Source organism: Brachyistius frenatus, unplaced genomic scaffold (genome assembly GCF_029030835.1).
Source record: "Brachyistius frenatus isolate BFR_SWC_R1_liver_20210118 unplaced genomic scaffold, ASM2903083v1 Contig_43, whole genome shotgun sequence".
Lineage (NCBI taxonomy): Eukaryota > Metazoa > Chordata > Actinopteri > Embiotocidae > Brachyistius > Brachyistius frenatus.
In genome coordinates, this window is record NW_027210642.1 from 3156207 (window position 1) to 3171090 (window position 14884).

Here is a 14884-nt window from a genome sequence, read left to right on the forward strand (position 1 = left end):
ACAACTCGGACAGTTAAATACAATTTGACCGACAACAAGAAAAGAAAAAAATGAGTATTGACATTGCAGCAGATGCAACAAGCACTGATAGAAATAGTCACCCATGCAGACAGCAGATACATAACCAGCAATGTAACTTCGAGAGAAGCTCACAAACAAAAGCAAACAAAGAGCCTGCACAAAATACACACACAACAAGCGTTGCAGCACCGTGGTTGTTGACGTTCTCCTCTGAAGAGTGTTACATCGATGTTTCTTCACCTGTCCGAACGAGCCTCCTGTAGGCCGGGCATGCACCTGTTGGTCAGAGCAACGTCGTGGGTGTGTTTGATTGAGTGTGTTCACCAGGTGGAGCGTTGAATTCAGAACTCTGCCCTCTTGCGGCCACAGACGCACCATTGCAGCTTCTTCACTGCTGCAGCTGTTAACGTGGATCCCTTTTGTTTCCTTCGCACATGTTTTGCAAGACTTTTCATGTGACTCGTGGTACAACATGGCAAGAAAAAAGATACCGATTTCAAAAAAGTGTACACAAAAAGTGTTAAGAGTAAATTGGATTACTTTCTTCAGTTGCAACAGAGGTGAAAATGAGGCCCTGCAAATGTTTGAATATGATTATTATGGTTAATTAATCGTTTTCCACTCTTCTCGTATTGTTACTGTGGTGTGGACTCCACATAATCAGAGAAAATTCCACAAATCAAGTGACAAAATTGACCAATGTGTGACTGATTAAAGAAATGTCTTCAAATTAAATGTATGCTTACTAAAACAGAGGAGGCTGCAATTTTTCATGTTGTCCTTCAGTAGACACGCGATTGTGATTGGGAAAGGTCCACAATGATACTGAACAATGGCCTGATAAAAAAAAAAAAAAAAAGTAAGAGCTGAAATTATGATAGAAAATGTAACCTGAGTCGTGAGATTCTCAGAACTGTCTAATAATCTCATCGAATATGACCAAAACCAACCCGGTCTAAGAAATCCCCCTTTGAACCTGGGTGGTAAGAGAGGGTGTTGCAGTGCAAGTATTTTCCTGTTAACATTAAACATGGTTTGATTATTTGCCCCAAAGCACCCCTGTGGCTTTGGTACTGTACATGTGAACCAGCACCGTGTCCAAAATGCTCAAGTAAGCATCTTTAGGAGTTTCCCTTAAACTTGCTGAATTTGCTGAGTTGGTGGATACATCTTAATTTCCAAACCAATAACAGGAGGCAAATTGTTGCCCCACATTGCACCTGATAAGACTAATTCTCAGCCCTGAAAATGATCTCTCATCTAACATGGTCTCTACTGAGAAATTGACTGCCCTAATCTGCACCACCCAGAAGAATTTTCACAATATTAAAGTAAACAAACGTGTAAATTGCCTGGCATGATATATTTATTGCATCTACATCCATTGAATGTAAGAATAAAAAAACAAGGTGGTACAGAGGAGAAATGTGCACCAGAGATTAAAATGAAACAACTGAGATAATGGCATCCACTATGTCTCCAACATTTGCAGTTTAATTTACAGGGAAATCTCACTGGCTGGTGGTGTAGTACCTACTTTCCTCCACTCGGTGATGCCATTTCACCAAGACATTCAAAGTGAGCAGCAACACACCATTTTGAGTTGGCACTAAGTAGAGCAAAATCTTATAGCTTTGAAGGGTGTTGCCTAAACAGAGTGGATTAAAAACCTTTTGAAAATTTGAGTTGTTTTATTTGTGTAAGCTCAAAAAAAGTGAATTTGTGGGGTCATAAAATGATTTGGCCTTAAACAGGCCTTAAATTTAGAACTTTATTGAGTAAGCCTCTGGGTGTGATTGCGTTAACATTTACAAGCAAGGGCTTTCTTCACACCATAGATCAAATACAAATGAAATTCAGAAATTTGTTAGCATCTTCCTCATACCTTGCTTTAATTCCCTTTTTCACACCAATTATTATATTTTAGGTGTCTGAAGTATCTCACCAAAAAGAACAGCAAGTACAGCTATTTTGTATACAAATGAAACAAAGAACACAAGGAAGTTGTCAACTTAATATAAGCAGCTACACAAAACTTTTTTCTTTTTTTTTTACACTTCTGTTTTGTCAGCCCTAAAGGTTCAGCTCAGAAGGTGTGATCACCAGTTCCTCTATATGCAAGAGAACTATTTTTTCACAGCTATATAAGGGAAATGTCATTTTGCACATATTGTAACAAGGTACTGTAGAGGCAGAGAGGGTGTTGAACGCTGCATTCAAAAGCTGATTTGGTTTTTTGTGTCATTCTGAATAATATTCAACACCCATACACATTAAAATACATTGTATTTCACATCTTTTGTGATAAACAGTCAATTAAACTTTATAGATTCTGCTTCATACTTTAGTGTTCAGCAGGTGTTGACCGACTTTTGGAAACATACCATCAAATTTGACACCATCAAATTTAAAAAAAAAAAAGAGGGGAAACCACAAAACCAGAATTATCAGTTTGTCATCGCTTGTACATCCTCTCAGAATTATGTTACACATCGTATAAAGTGTGGCGCACTTTATAAAAGTAGCTTGATTATAGACTAAAGGAAAGGAAGTATTCACAAAATTCACTATCTCGATAGGACAAGTGATTCAATAAAAAAAAATATATATATATATATAATGTCAGTAAAAATTATGACATAATCGTGGGAGGTAAAATATGTAGAAATCAAGCTTCTCTGATCTCGTGCAGGTTGAACAGGTTCGGGGTTCTGTTGACAAGGATTCAATTTACTCTGGTTTTACACACAAAGAAGGATCCACCACAGGATTTGCAATCATCTATCCATCATCTACACCCACTTTAACCAGTACCTGCTCACTTAGGAGCCTATCCCGGCTGACTTTAGGTGAAGGCCGTCAGTCCATTACAGGGCCAACACACAAAGACAGGCAACAGAGAATTCAAGCTCACATTCACATCTGATTTTAGAAAAAAATCTTTAGACAGTGGGTGGAGAAAACCCATGCAGGCACATTGAGAACATTCAAATGTGCATACATATGTTGAGACAGTAGCATTGGTCATTAAATGCACTCTTTTGCCTCTTTTTTGCAGTGAAAAATCCAGCCATCGGTGCCTGAGAAAATGTTCATTAAGGCATATGTAAAGCAACACCCTCTCTGAGCTGGGGCACTTGTAAAAAAATAAAAAAAATAAAAAAAAGGAAGCAGAAGTGAGAAAAAAAGGAAATGGAAATATTATCTAAATAACCATTTTGGATGTCTTACGTACATTCATAGTTTCCTAAGTTTCCGAGTTTCAAATTGAAAAGAAGAAAGAGAGTTTGGCATGCTGTCTTTACTTTACTACTAAGTCCATCTTTGTCTTGCTGCCATCCAAACAAGACGTGCAAGCTGCGTCAGCAATACCCAATGTGGTTTGTAAACTAAAAGGCCAGCAGATTGCTTAACCACAAGCCAACTACTAAATGGTGAATACTTCACACATGGTGTGGTGGCCCAATACTTTTTCCAGGTTGTGTCATTCAGCCATTTTCAAAACATTTTCACAAGCTTTTAAAAAATATATTTTCTAGCTGGTTAGACCATGACCAGTGGTGCAAGAGGAAGATATAATGGCCATTCTTAACCGTTATTGAAGTCACTTTTACTGGCCATGTAATTGTACAAGTGGACTGACTTCAACATTATTCCACACTGCAGCAGACATCATAGTGACATCATCAGTGTGCCAGCACTGGAAATATTCAGTGATGTACAGCTTTCTTTGAAAAATAAGTATCAGTCATTCCTGCCAGACACAGACAGCAGTGAGACCAGACTGCTCAGACTCAATTCTGACCTTTTTGTTCAGGGTTTGTCAGGAAGATGTTGAGACAGCTGGGCCACATTGAGGTCCCTCCTCATTGTTTGAGATTTCAGAAAGAAACAAAAAGAAAACAAATAGAGCCAACACAAAAAAAATCAAAACTCTATATGTACACTATCTCAGTATGGGCAGGAAGAAGGTCTCGAGGTAACAGGATAAGGCCTGGAGGCCTGCCATGATCATACTGGCTGGAAATCACTCTTTGAAAAAGAAGCCATAATTAAACTGTAGCAAGACGGTCGGCCAACTCAAGTGGAACGGATTCATCATTTGAATACAGAGTATGTACAAAGGTGATACTCGTTGTCTGGGCTTTGACCTCATTACTTCTTGCAAGGATTTACCATCCAAGGCACCGATTTAAATGAGCAGTGCAGATAATATCCCTCCCCAGAAACACATACCCAGAGCCTGACATTGACCATGATATGGGCCAGTCACATCACTCAGTTTAAATACGACATCTTATTGATGTGAATGATGTGTTCATTCGCTGCAATGACTTGTAATGATACTGTAAATAAAGTGCATTTTGCTCCCTCTATGTAAAGAAAAAAGGGCAGTAGTGTTTCTTCAAACCTTCTTTTTATCCTTGCCATCAGCACTGCACAGCGTGTGCTGTGGGCTCAAGCCCAAAGGCATTGAAAATCATTGCCCATTTTACGTAATGCATGATCTATTGTAGTATTCTCCAGTCGAAAATCCTCATCTGGTGGATCATGTCTAGTTCTACTTTTTATTCTGTGTGCAGTACATACATGTTGTCTTTGTAAAAGTGGTTATTGCTTTCTTAAAGTTACATTATGCTTCATGTCATGGTCCCCGTCATATTCCATGCCTTTCTCTTTTTGTTTTCCTTTCCTTAATATTTCCTGTTTTATTTTATGACTTCACTTCTTGCCCTGCTGTGTTTCCCACCTCTGTGACTATTAACTGCGCTGTGATAAGTTTCATCTGACCCTCGTTGTCCTGCTCTTAGTGCGTTCAGTCAGTGTACCCCTCTCTCCATGTCAATTTGATGTTTTTGCCCTACGTCCTCATTCCTGTGTATTTAAATAGTTTCTGTTCTGGAGGGAAAGTTTGTACCTCCATTTTCTTAATTTCAGATAATCGCATTGTGTTCTTCCTACTGGCCTTTTTGGATACCACCCTATTTTAGTTTCCTGTTTGTGTAAAAGTGTTCAATTCCTGTTTTGCCTGTTTGTGTCGGTGTTCAGCTCCATTCATTTTTGTACTGGCTTTTTGACTAAGGTTTGACCTTTTCTCCTACAAGGTCATTTTGAATCTCTCCCCAGAGTAACTTTAACACATCATGCTGTTATTCATAGCGTCTTTAGAACAAAGACTCATCCTTCAATATGTGCCCAATCTAACAGCTGCAATACAGAGGCTGAGCTGTACAACTACATGGTCAGTCACCATACGTTGTTTTCCTGTGTATGATGGTAACTTCTTTTGAAAGAACCTGCAAAGTTTGAATATTTAAAAAAAAAAAAATCATTTTAGAATTTGTTTCTCAAGATTAAATATGACCTCTTTGATTCTCAGAGTAATATCTCAGATCAGACTAGAGTGTGCACCAAAAACCCTTTGTTAAGGGTTAGGGTTAGGGTTAACCCTAACCAAGTCACTGGTAGAATAAATGAATCATCTTCTTTTTCTTTTTTTTTTAAAATCATTTCAGTTCACAGACACTTATAGGCAAGTGTTTTTTAATAGGTCATGCTAATGTCAGGACATTTCTAAATCTGTCTGAGCCCTCAGGGCCTGCTGTCTGTCATCTCCATGTTCTCAGCCCCACAAAGCTCTAAGCCCAACTCATTGTTTAAAACTGTGAAATGTAACCACTCTGCCGGTCAGTTAGCCTCTGTATACTGTTTTGAGGACTGAAAATAACCTCGCAGCTGTGAACTGGAAACAAGAAAAGTTGCAACTCAAACAACTCAATTTGTTTTGTTTCATTAAATCGGTCTCTTGAACCGCATGACACCATGTCCTCCGATTTTCACAGCTCAAGTCAGCCCACACAATTTTCATTTAGCGATGACATCTTGTGACTCAGAAGTAGTGAACATCAAAAAAGTATGAGAAAGAACTGATTTCCTCCTCAACACTTTATACTGTATTTGTGAAATACTTTGTTGAACTTGTGATAAAGAACTTGGTTCACAACAGACAGCATATTTTTGTAGGTTTTAAGCATTTATCCATGAACCTAGCAATTTGCTTCATCTGCCCCTTCATTGAATAGAAGTACAGTATGTTTTTCTTCGGGGAAAGGTGAATTACATACCGGCTATACTCCACTGTGAAGAACAAGAACGGAAATTAGATGGTTTCTTTCATTAGGTTATGCCAAATGAGGCTCAACATTGCTACCATTGTTACATTGTCTCAGACAGAGTCACCCAGAAGCAAAAGCCATATGTATGTCATCGTCATAGTCAGCAGGCTGTGTGCCTATGGGAGTGTACCAGCCGGCAGGACTCTGTAAAACAATGAACATCTGACCATCTAAACTCTTCTTAACCCTGTTGGTCTACCGAGCACAGAGTCCAACAGGAGAAACAGAGATGAACAAAGACAGCAGGAGAGACATTAATAACCTACAAAAACACTGTAAAGAAGCTGGCATGGATCTAGAATCGAGTGACATGACTACGTCCTGTCCCCATTACCCCACCCTACAGCAACCATAGTTGCTGATAAATAATTTCTGCATCTGGGGTGCTATTCAGAGAGAGAGAAAGAGAGAGAGTGAGAGAGAGAGAGAGAGAGAGAGAGAGGGGGTGGGGGGTGGGGGGGGAGAAAACTCCCTCCTTCAAAACTAGCACTCTCAGGATGACACTTCAGTACTGAGAGCAGATGAAGATTCAAAGGGAGAGACGGAAAGAGAGAAACAGGAGAGGTCATTCTGTACTTTAAGGGATCTTATTTGAGATTTATTTTTTATTTTTTTAAATACATTTTACTTGGTGGTATACTGTAGCTACTTTTTTCAATATCCATAAACTTGACTGGTGGATTCAGATTAATTTTTCCCCTTTTACATTTCTTAATTTAGAGAAAGAACTGGGGGACCTTTCAAAAAGTTGAGAAGACAATAAGAAAACAATCTGGATCACCTGAATGTAATTCTCAGGTTTATGTTTTGGTTGTTTTAACTTTCATTATACATTTCTGGACTCCGTGCTTCTTCATCATGACGGGCAGGTGGACCCTCCTGGTACTGGGTGAGTCACATCTGTCATATGCTTGCACAGCTGGAATGGAAAAACATCTGTTTTGAGAGAGTTAAGAAATGTTCTGTGCTCTAAGAAAGGAAACCAAGTAACTCAGTAACCTACAAACTTTTAAGAATTGGAATTGATGTGTGTCTTGTATGACTTCAAACTTGGGGTGATGTTTTAGACTTTTAAAAAAGACAGATGATTTTTGACAGTTTTAGTTTTAAATATACTACATCACTCAACTAAAAGTGGATTAAAGATTAGTAATATTCAAGTTAGTTTTACTGTACTGTCTATTTCTAAACTCCCTCTTTTATTACTTTGTTTGGTAGCTTTTCACTGTAATAAAATCAGCCAGAAATCGTATAAATAGTCCAACTGGTAAAATTATAATGGTGAAAACTGTTACGGTCATTAATTTGAGCCCTGCTGCAGCAGACAGAGCCTGAAGCCTGGCTGTGGGAGAGCGCTCAAATGAATTAGAAGAAAAAGAAAGAAAATTAGATTGTGAGCACTGCAGCTTTTCTTCAAACAACGCACTATACCATATTTATGGATAGCTGACAACGGGATGCAGATAAAGGTTGTCTTCAGAAGAAATAGTCTTTAGTAAGTAATATGCAGATTAAGATTTGAATTATGACATTATGAACATTTTCTGTGGTTTGCAGTAGTTTCACTGTTGTTATTTGGTGGCATGGCAACACAACACTTCTTTCTCTGAGAGCAGCATTGTGTAACTGCGGTCACTATCAGGCAGAAAGTAACATGGGTGCTGTGAGATGAGCTCATAGTGTATAAATATCACTTCAAGTTCATAATATAATAGTGGTCCTCTGTGCAATAACAATAATAATAATAGCACACTGTTCTAAATCTCATTAAATTAGTAATTAAATAGTCATGTTCTCCCAGATCACCAAAAAGATGCTGTACTGCACTGTGCTGTACTTGGGAGTGGGAGTTCTGCATCAGGAGCCAACAGTTTTTATTGGCATCTATTTCCTTCCAAACGAAAAAACAGTGGAAATGCTGAAGGAGGTTTTTTTTTTTTAAGCCAAAGAAGGAATTAAATTAAAACATTATGTCACAGCATATACCTCAGCAGAAGGAACTGACAACCATGAATTACTGACTTATTTCAAGGCTCATAATGAATTTGACATACTGATCATGTAAAACACTATAATGGAACTATACTTCCTGTATGTCACACCCATCTTGTGTCATTCAGGAAATCCTGACTCTGCACTCTCACAGCCTGTACATATAATGCTATTTTGTGCTTGTGCCGTGCCAGCTGACGTTTCCTCACATGGGAAGCAAAGTTCTCCAGACACCCATATGCTGATCATTTTGTTTTACGACACAGATGCTGTTGGAACAATCTGAGGAAATGAGTATAGAGTATGAGGTCCTTCACCTTTTTTGCTGAGCTTTTTTAAAAACCCAGAGCATTTCTGGTGTCATTTATGTGATCAAATGGATGCTTTAATTTCCTGGTAGCAACATTAAAATATATGATAATGATAATAAATTAGATTACATAATGTTTAAGAGGTAACAAACTTTACTGTAGACTGACAATTCCCTGTTTGATTTTCAGCTCTGTTCCTTTCCCTCGTCGTGGTCCTGTCGAAACCAACCTGCCCAATAGGATTTAAGTGGACGAAACAAATATGCATTGGTATGAAAAACAAACTTATTTTGTATTTAATCAGTTTTGGCAAAACATACATGTTTCTGCATGCATGCATCTTTAGATAATAGAAATTCATAGTGTGGTTGTGAAATAATATATAAAATTTGCATTTGAAATTTGATCACCTTTTTTTTGTCAAACATGAAAAAAACACTGACAGGCCGTTTTCAGTTTCAAATCCAGTGCAGTATACACTTAAGTACCCATTTATGTCATACCCATCTTTTTCATGTTCCTGTTTCCTTGCTTCAGATTATGACGAATGTGCTGAAGATGAGGACTATCCAGATGATGTTGGGAAATGTGGAGAAAATGCACGCTGTCTGAACACAAATGGCAGCTTCTACTGCCAGTGTGCTGATGGTTTCATATCATCACCCGATACTGAGAATCTTTCAACTGGAAGTTCTGTGGTGTGTTCAGGTAAGTCATCACAATTTGCACATACTCTGATTCACATTTGATGAAAGTTTATCTGCAGTTAAATATTAAAGTTCTGTCTTAATATTTTGCTTTAAGATATCAATGAATGTCTGGACAACAAAGTCATCTGTGGACCTAACGCAACGTGTTTCAACGCAGTTCCAAATTATTCCTGCATTTGTGATGATGGATTTGTTTCTACTACTGGAGAGGAGAGTTTTGTTCATGGTGACAATGTTACATGCAGAGGTGACATGTTCTCTTCATGTGCTGCAGTGTTAGTGCCATTTCTTTTGTGTTTAAAGTGATGGCTGATCGACGGTTTCCGTTTCAAGCTGACTTTACATCTCTTCTTCCTGCTCATCTAGATATTGACGAGTGTCAAGAAGAAAAAGTTTGTGGTCAGAGTGCATCATGCATCAACACTCAAGGCAGTTATAGCTGTGTCTGTGAGGCTGGCTTTGGACTGAAATCTGGCAAATCACACTTCACTGGGAATCTGGAGACATGTGAAGGTCAGGGCTATGAAAAAAATGCTGCAAAATACTTACATTCCTATAAGTTATTTAATCAAGTAGTGAGTCTCACATTGTTTTATAAAATAATTGAAGAAGTTCAGTAAGTCAGATCTACTAATTTAACTTGTCGCTTTAGTTTTTTTTTGTTTGGCTCATTATTATCTTTAAATCCTAGCCGGCACCAGTTTGTATATGAAGCTCATAGTGCACCAGGATATTTATTGTTCCATTGGCACTGACTGAAGCACGCAGTGTGACCATTTTCCTGTCCCTGATTTGTTTCCATTTTAGACATATGTACGATTGATAAGACAATCTGCGGAAATGGAACCTGCCACCGTGGAGCAGGCGGCCATTACTGTGCATGCCACGCAGGGTTCACTAACTATGGCAACAAAAAGTCTCACTGTACCGGTAAGAGCACAAAAGCACTCAACTTTTTCCAGTATCCATTACTAAACTGGTGTTTGTTCAGGAAGGCTGTGTTCATCAGCTATACATTTAATCAATCAAACTTTCTGTTTCCGCAGCACTGGACTGTGATGTTTTCAAAAATATGAACAATCTGAATGAGGTAACGCACAAGAAGCAGTTTAATCACAGTTATGTACATATTTTAAATGCCCATTGTTTACCACTTTTGTTTCATTTTCCTCAAAGTCCTACTTCCAGAAATCCCTCACAGCACAAAATCTCGTGAAGCATCTGGAAGAAAAATGTCTGGAGCAAACGGAGAGTGAGAATTCAAAGGAGCTGGATGGAGAGGACATACTGCAGGTACAAATAAATGATCAAATTTAAAGTGTAAATTATAATAGAAATGCAATCTTATTATGCAACAAAAAGCTTTGAGTTATTCACAACCAGAGCAGAAACAAGAAGTTCTGCTGCCTTCTAGGTCTGTCATATGGTGTTCAGATGTCTGAGCACAACCTTGGTTGACTGTTTATGTTGACCTGAGGTGCTGCCTGAAAGTCTGCCCCGGTCTAACTCTGTTCCTTGTTTCTTCCTGCCTCCGCCCCTCCTCTCCTGTCTCTGTAGAGACTACTGTCTGTGATCGACGAGCTCTTGTCCAGTGGACTCTTCAACGATAACAGGAAAGTCTCCATCTTTCTGTACTTGGTTGAGAACACTCTGAGGCTCATAGGACCCTTCATAAATACTCCCGGGGCAAATAGAACCTCCACTCACACAGGTTTGATATAAATTAGCATAAAGTAAATCCAATTATGTATAATTTATCCTTTCTTTCATTATCAAAACAATTTGCTTCTTTAAGGGGTTTCCACATATTGAAATCTAGTGTTGTTTTTTTCCTAATAGCTGGTACATTTCAAATTCCACAGAAGCAGAGCACATTCTTAAAATACTTATCTGTCTATTTGGGTCTAGAGTTGGAGCTGCTGGTACATAAAGGGCCTGTCTTACCCCAAGGAGCGAGGACTTTATCAGTTAACCAGACTCAGCTGGACATTCAGTTGGAGACAGCTGCTGGAGATCCTTCTATTTACCCAGGTAATTATCATGCCTCTATATAACACATTTTTAACCATTTTCAATGAGATATCTGACTTCCAATGAATGTCCACTTGAACCAGTGTTGTCTTGTTGTAATTTTAATAGGCTTTACAACAGTGTCCTTGCTGAGCTATTTAAACCTGCAAGACTCTGCAGATGGCTTCTTTGGTGGGATGAAACCAGAGGAGAATGAGCACTTTAAGATAAACTCCAAAGTAGTGACTGTCACTGTCAGTAACAGAAACACAAGCCACCTCAAAGAGCCAGTCAAACTCACTTTGTCCCACCTAAAAAAGGTAGAGAAAAGACTATTCATTGTGTTTTTTCTTGTTTCAGATTGTGCAATTTTTATTCACCTCTGCAAGACAAATATTACATCACAGCCATTATCTCTGTGTGTATTTGTTTTACAGTCAAATCAAACTCCCCACTGTGTATTCTGGGACTCCTCAGTGAAAGGGGGGGCATGGTCTCCTCGTGGGTGTAATATGGTGGAGTCCAACCCGGAATACACTGTGTGTTCATGTCACCATCTGAGCAGCTTTGCTGTGCTCATGGCCCTCTATGATATAGAGGTTTCTAACTCTCTTACCTAGATGATGTTTCTGAATTTATAGTTTAAACTTCAGTCCATTCCTGTGTACTGTAATGTAACCTCTTTTTCTCTCTCTACAGGATAAGTTTGAGTTGCAGCTGATCACCTGGGTGGGCTTGTCCCTTTCACTGCTTTGCCTGTTCATCTGCATCCTGACGTTCTCAATGATTCGCTCCATCCAAAGTCCAAGAACCACCATGCACCTGCACCTCTGCATCAGTCTCTTCATTGCTATCCTGATCTACCTTGCAGGCATCTCTCAGACAGAGAACCGGGTAAATACCGTAACAGCTTGCTGCCCGGATGCATGCAGTAAAAGTTTTAGCCACACTGAAATACAGCAGAGTAATATATTCTAAGGTACAGCACAGCTGCTGAATGATTCATGCGGGTGCTGAAAATGTATAAACAACAACTCAGCAAGTAGTTTCTCCCCGTTTCTTTCAACACACTTTTTTGTGTCATTCTTTGTCCCCTTTTCACTGCTGTCGTCCTGATCCTCTCTCTCCCCATTAGGTCGGCTGTGCAGTGGTGGCAGGGATGCTGCATTTCTTCTACCTGGCAGCCTTTTGCTGGATGTGTCTGGAGGGCATTCAGCTCTTCAGGATGGTAATCCTGGTCTTCAACACAAACTTCAAAACCCTCTATATGATGGCAGGCGGCTATGGAGTCCCAGCTGTAATTGTTGCCATATCTGCCATAGTTAATGCCAAGGGCTATGGCACTAAGAGATAGTAAGTTCCCTCTCTTTCCTCTGCTGATATTCATCCTTTTTTATTTTCAATTCAAGCTTGAATGTCAGGTTATGTTGACATATAGTCTGCTCAATAAACTGTCAACATGCATTTCAGTTGTTGGCTGAACTTGGAATCTATCTGGAGTTTCGTTGGCCCTGCCTGTGTCATCATCATTGTAAGTATGTCAGAAAATGGTTATTGGGGTAAATGATACCCTTAAAAATTGACTTTAAGTTGTTGGTTTTTAAACTTATTCTCTGTTGTCTTTCAGGTAAACATTTTCTTCTTTCTCATCACTGTGTGGAAACTGGCTCAAAAGTTCTCAAGTTTGAATCCTGACCTGGACAACCTGCAGAAAATAAAGTGAGTCACCTCCAACACACAAGCTGCCTGCAACAAGCAGACACACACTGTATATATTTACATACGTGAGCCATGTATTTACTCTTTTTTTTTTACTGTAACATCCTCATTCCCCAACAATGTAGGTTAAAGGTCAGAGTGTTAAAAAACTATATGTATCTTTGCTGCCTCCTGCAGGGCATTCACCATTACTGCAGTGGCACAGCTGTGCGTGCTGGGCACCATGTGGATCTTCGGTTGTTTCCAGTTTGAGGAACGCACCATAGCCATGTCTTACCTGTTCACCATCTTTGGCAGCCTGCAGGGGGTTATGCTCTTCGTCATGCACTGTTTGTTTTCCAAACAGGTTTGTCATGTACCTCTTAAAAATTGAAGAACAAGCTCGGCTCACTCTTCTGGTGACCAAATTGAATGTGCATTGTGATTTTTAGGTGAGGGAGGAGTATGGAAAAATTCTGTCCAGATGCTCTGCACCTCAGAAGAAGTACTCTGAGTTCGGTTACACCCAGTCCAGCAAAGCACAAGTAAGCAGTTATTTATACTTCACCGTTATAGTGACCCTTGCTAAAAAAGAAAAGAAAAAGGGAGGCCCTCATTGCTCACAAAGCCAGAGCAAGATTGAATACGACGTTTAGTATGCATGTGGGCAGCATGTGGACATTTGATCTGTAATGGGACTGCTAGACACTTGATGGGGTTAAGCCATTGAAAGTTTAATTCTGAACATCATCCAAAAGCAAACGCCTAATTATTTTCCAGCGTTTGAAGATGATGAGGTATTTAAGGAGGTGTGAAGTGAAGAGCATCGTGAAGCAAAGCCTGTCCTGGTAATAAAAGTGTTTTACATGACTGAACTGCTTCTCTCGTCATTGTCAGGCATCCAAGAGCAGCGAGGACACAGGAGAGTCTCACATCTGAGGAGCTACACAGTGACTTGGGAGAAAAGTCTGACTGGCTGAAGACTGATATTTCAGACATGCAGACAGCAACTCACCGCCCATTTGTAGCCAGCGCACCTGTTTGTTTTAATGCAAAATTATGTAAATATATCATTCTTTATGATAAATGGGTCTTTTGTATTTTAAACTATTGGATTCAAATCATAGTCACCCAATACAAATGAAGGATTTAGTTCAAACAGACAAAATATATATGACAGTATTACAATTTTACAGATTATTATAGTCACCAAAAATGGAATATTTTTATATTAAAGCAACGTTAATGGCACATGGTTTAAGCCCATAATGTGCTTCAATTTCATGCCATCATTTATTTCATTAAAGTTTTTGTCAAATGAAAACTAATTTTAGGAAAATAAATCAAAATTGATTTCATTGTTTCATGTGAAAAAATATTTACTGATTTTGGACCAAATTTCTGATGATATTGTGGAGATCTGTTTTATCAGGTGTTTAATCAACAATGCTTGTTGAGAAATGTAGGTACTGTATTCAACCAGCAACAACAATCTAAGAGATATTTCTGAAGCAAGCACTTTCTTTTTCCACAGTCTTTAAATTGTTTTTATTTAGATGCAGTATGACCCAAAATATGAGAACAGTTGAGACAGAAATGTATTTGAAATATATGTGTATGTATATATTGCTGGGCAATTCAATATGTTTTTATATTTGACTGCATTCCTGCTCCATATATTATATCTATATATTTAAAAAGAGTTTGTTTATTTACCAAATTTAGATAATAAATGTATCAAAACTGGAGTTTCAAAGATAACTGTAGTTATTATTGTCTTCTGGAATATTAGTACTGTTGTAAGCATTCGTTTGGCACACATGAACTTTTCAAAATGATGCTGTTTTGTTAAAATGGTCTTTTGCTCTGTATAGTTTACATTTGTTGGTCTTTCCAACTTATTTAACAGTTTGCAAGTGTTTTCATATTTTCTCTTTACTTTAAGCTAAATAAATGTTTTGATATA

At 38.6% G+C, this 14884-nt stretch overlaps 1 protein-coding gene across 1 annotated transcript; it reads left to right on the forward strand.

Annotated features, from left to right (window-relative positions):
- Nucleotides 1–6665: 6665 nt before the first annotated feature.
- Nucleotides 6666–14884, forward strand: LOC138623450 (adhesion G protein-coupled receptor E5). The gene is made up of 19 exons (XM_069702994.1): nucleotides 6666–7086; nucleotides 8690–8770; nucleotides 9038–9208; nucleotides 9305–9457; nucleotides 9577–9723; nucleotides 10018–10140; nucleotides 10257–10300; nucleotides 10387–10503; nucleotides 10768–10921; nucleotides 11119–11241; nucleotides 11350–11540; nucleotides 11658–11819; nucleotides 11920–12114; nucleotides 12356–12573; nucleotides 12691–12751; nucleotides 12848–12939; nucleotides 13117–13285; nucleotides 13371–13463; nucleotides 13816–14884. Exons 1-19 carry the CDS (start codon nucleotides 7056–7058, stop codon nucleotides 13855–13857), a joined length of 2367 nt encoding a protein of 788 aa, XP_069559095.1. The 5' UTR covers nucleotides 6666–7055; the 3' UTR covers nucleotides 13858–14884.

Bases quoted from the DNA above. Each gene is read 5' to 3' on its own strand.
- LOC138623450 (XM_069702994.1), top strand. From the start codon at position 7,056: ATGACGGGCAGGTGGACCCTCCTGGTACTGG. The intron at 10,504-10,767 runs GTACAAATAAAT...CTGTCTCTGTAG, and splicing joins ATGGAGAGGACATACTGCAG to AGACTACTGTCTGTGATCGA. The intron at 11,541-11,657 runs GTAGAGAAAAGA...TTTGTTTTACAG, and splicing joins CTTTGTCCCACCTAAAAAAG to TCAAATCAAACTCCCCACTG.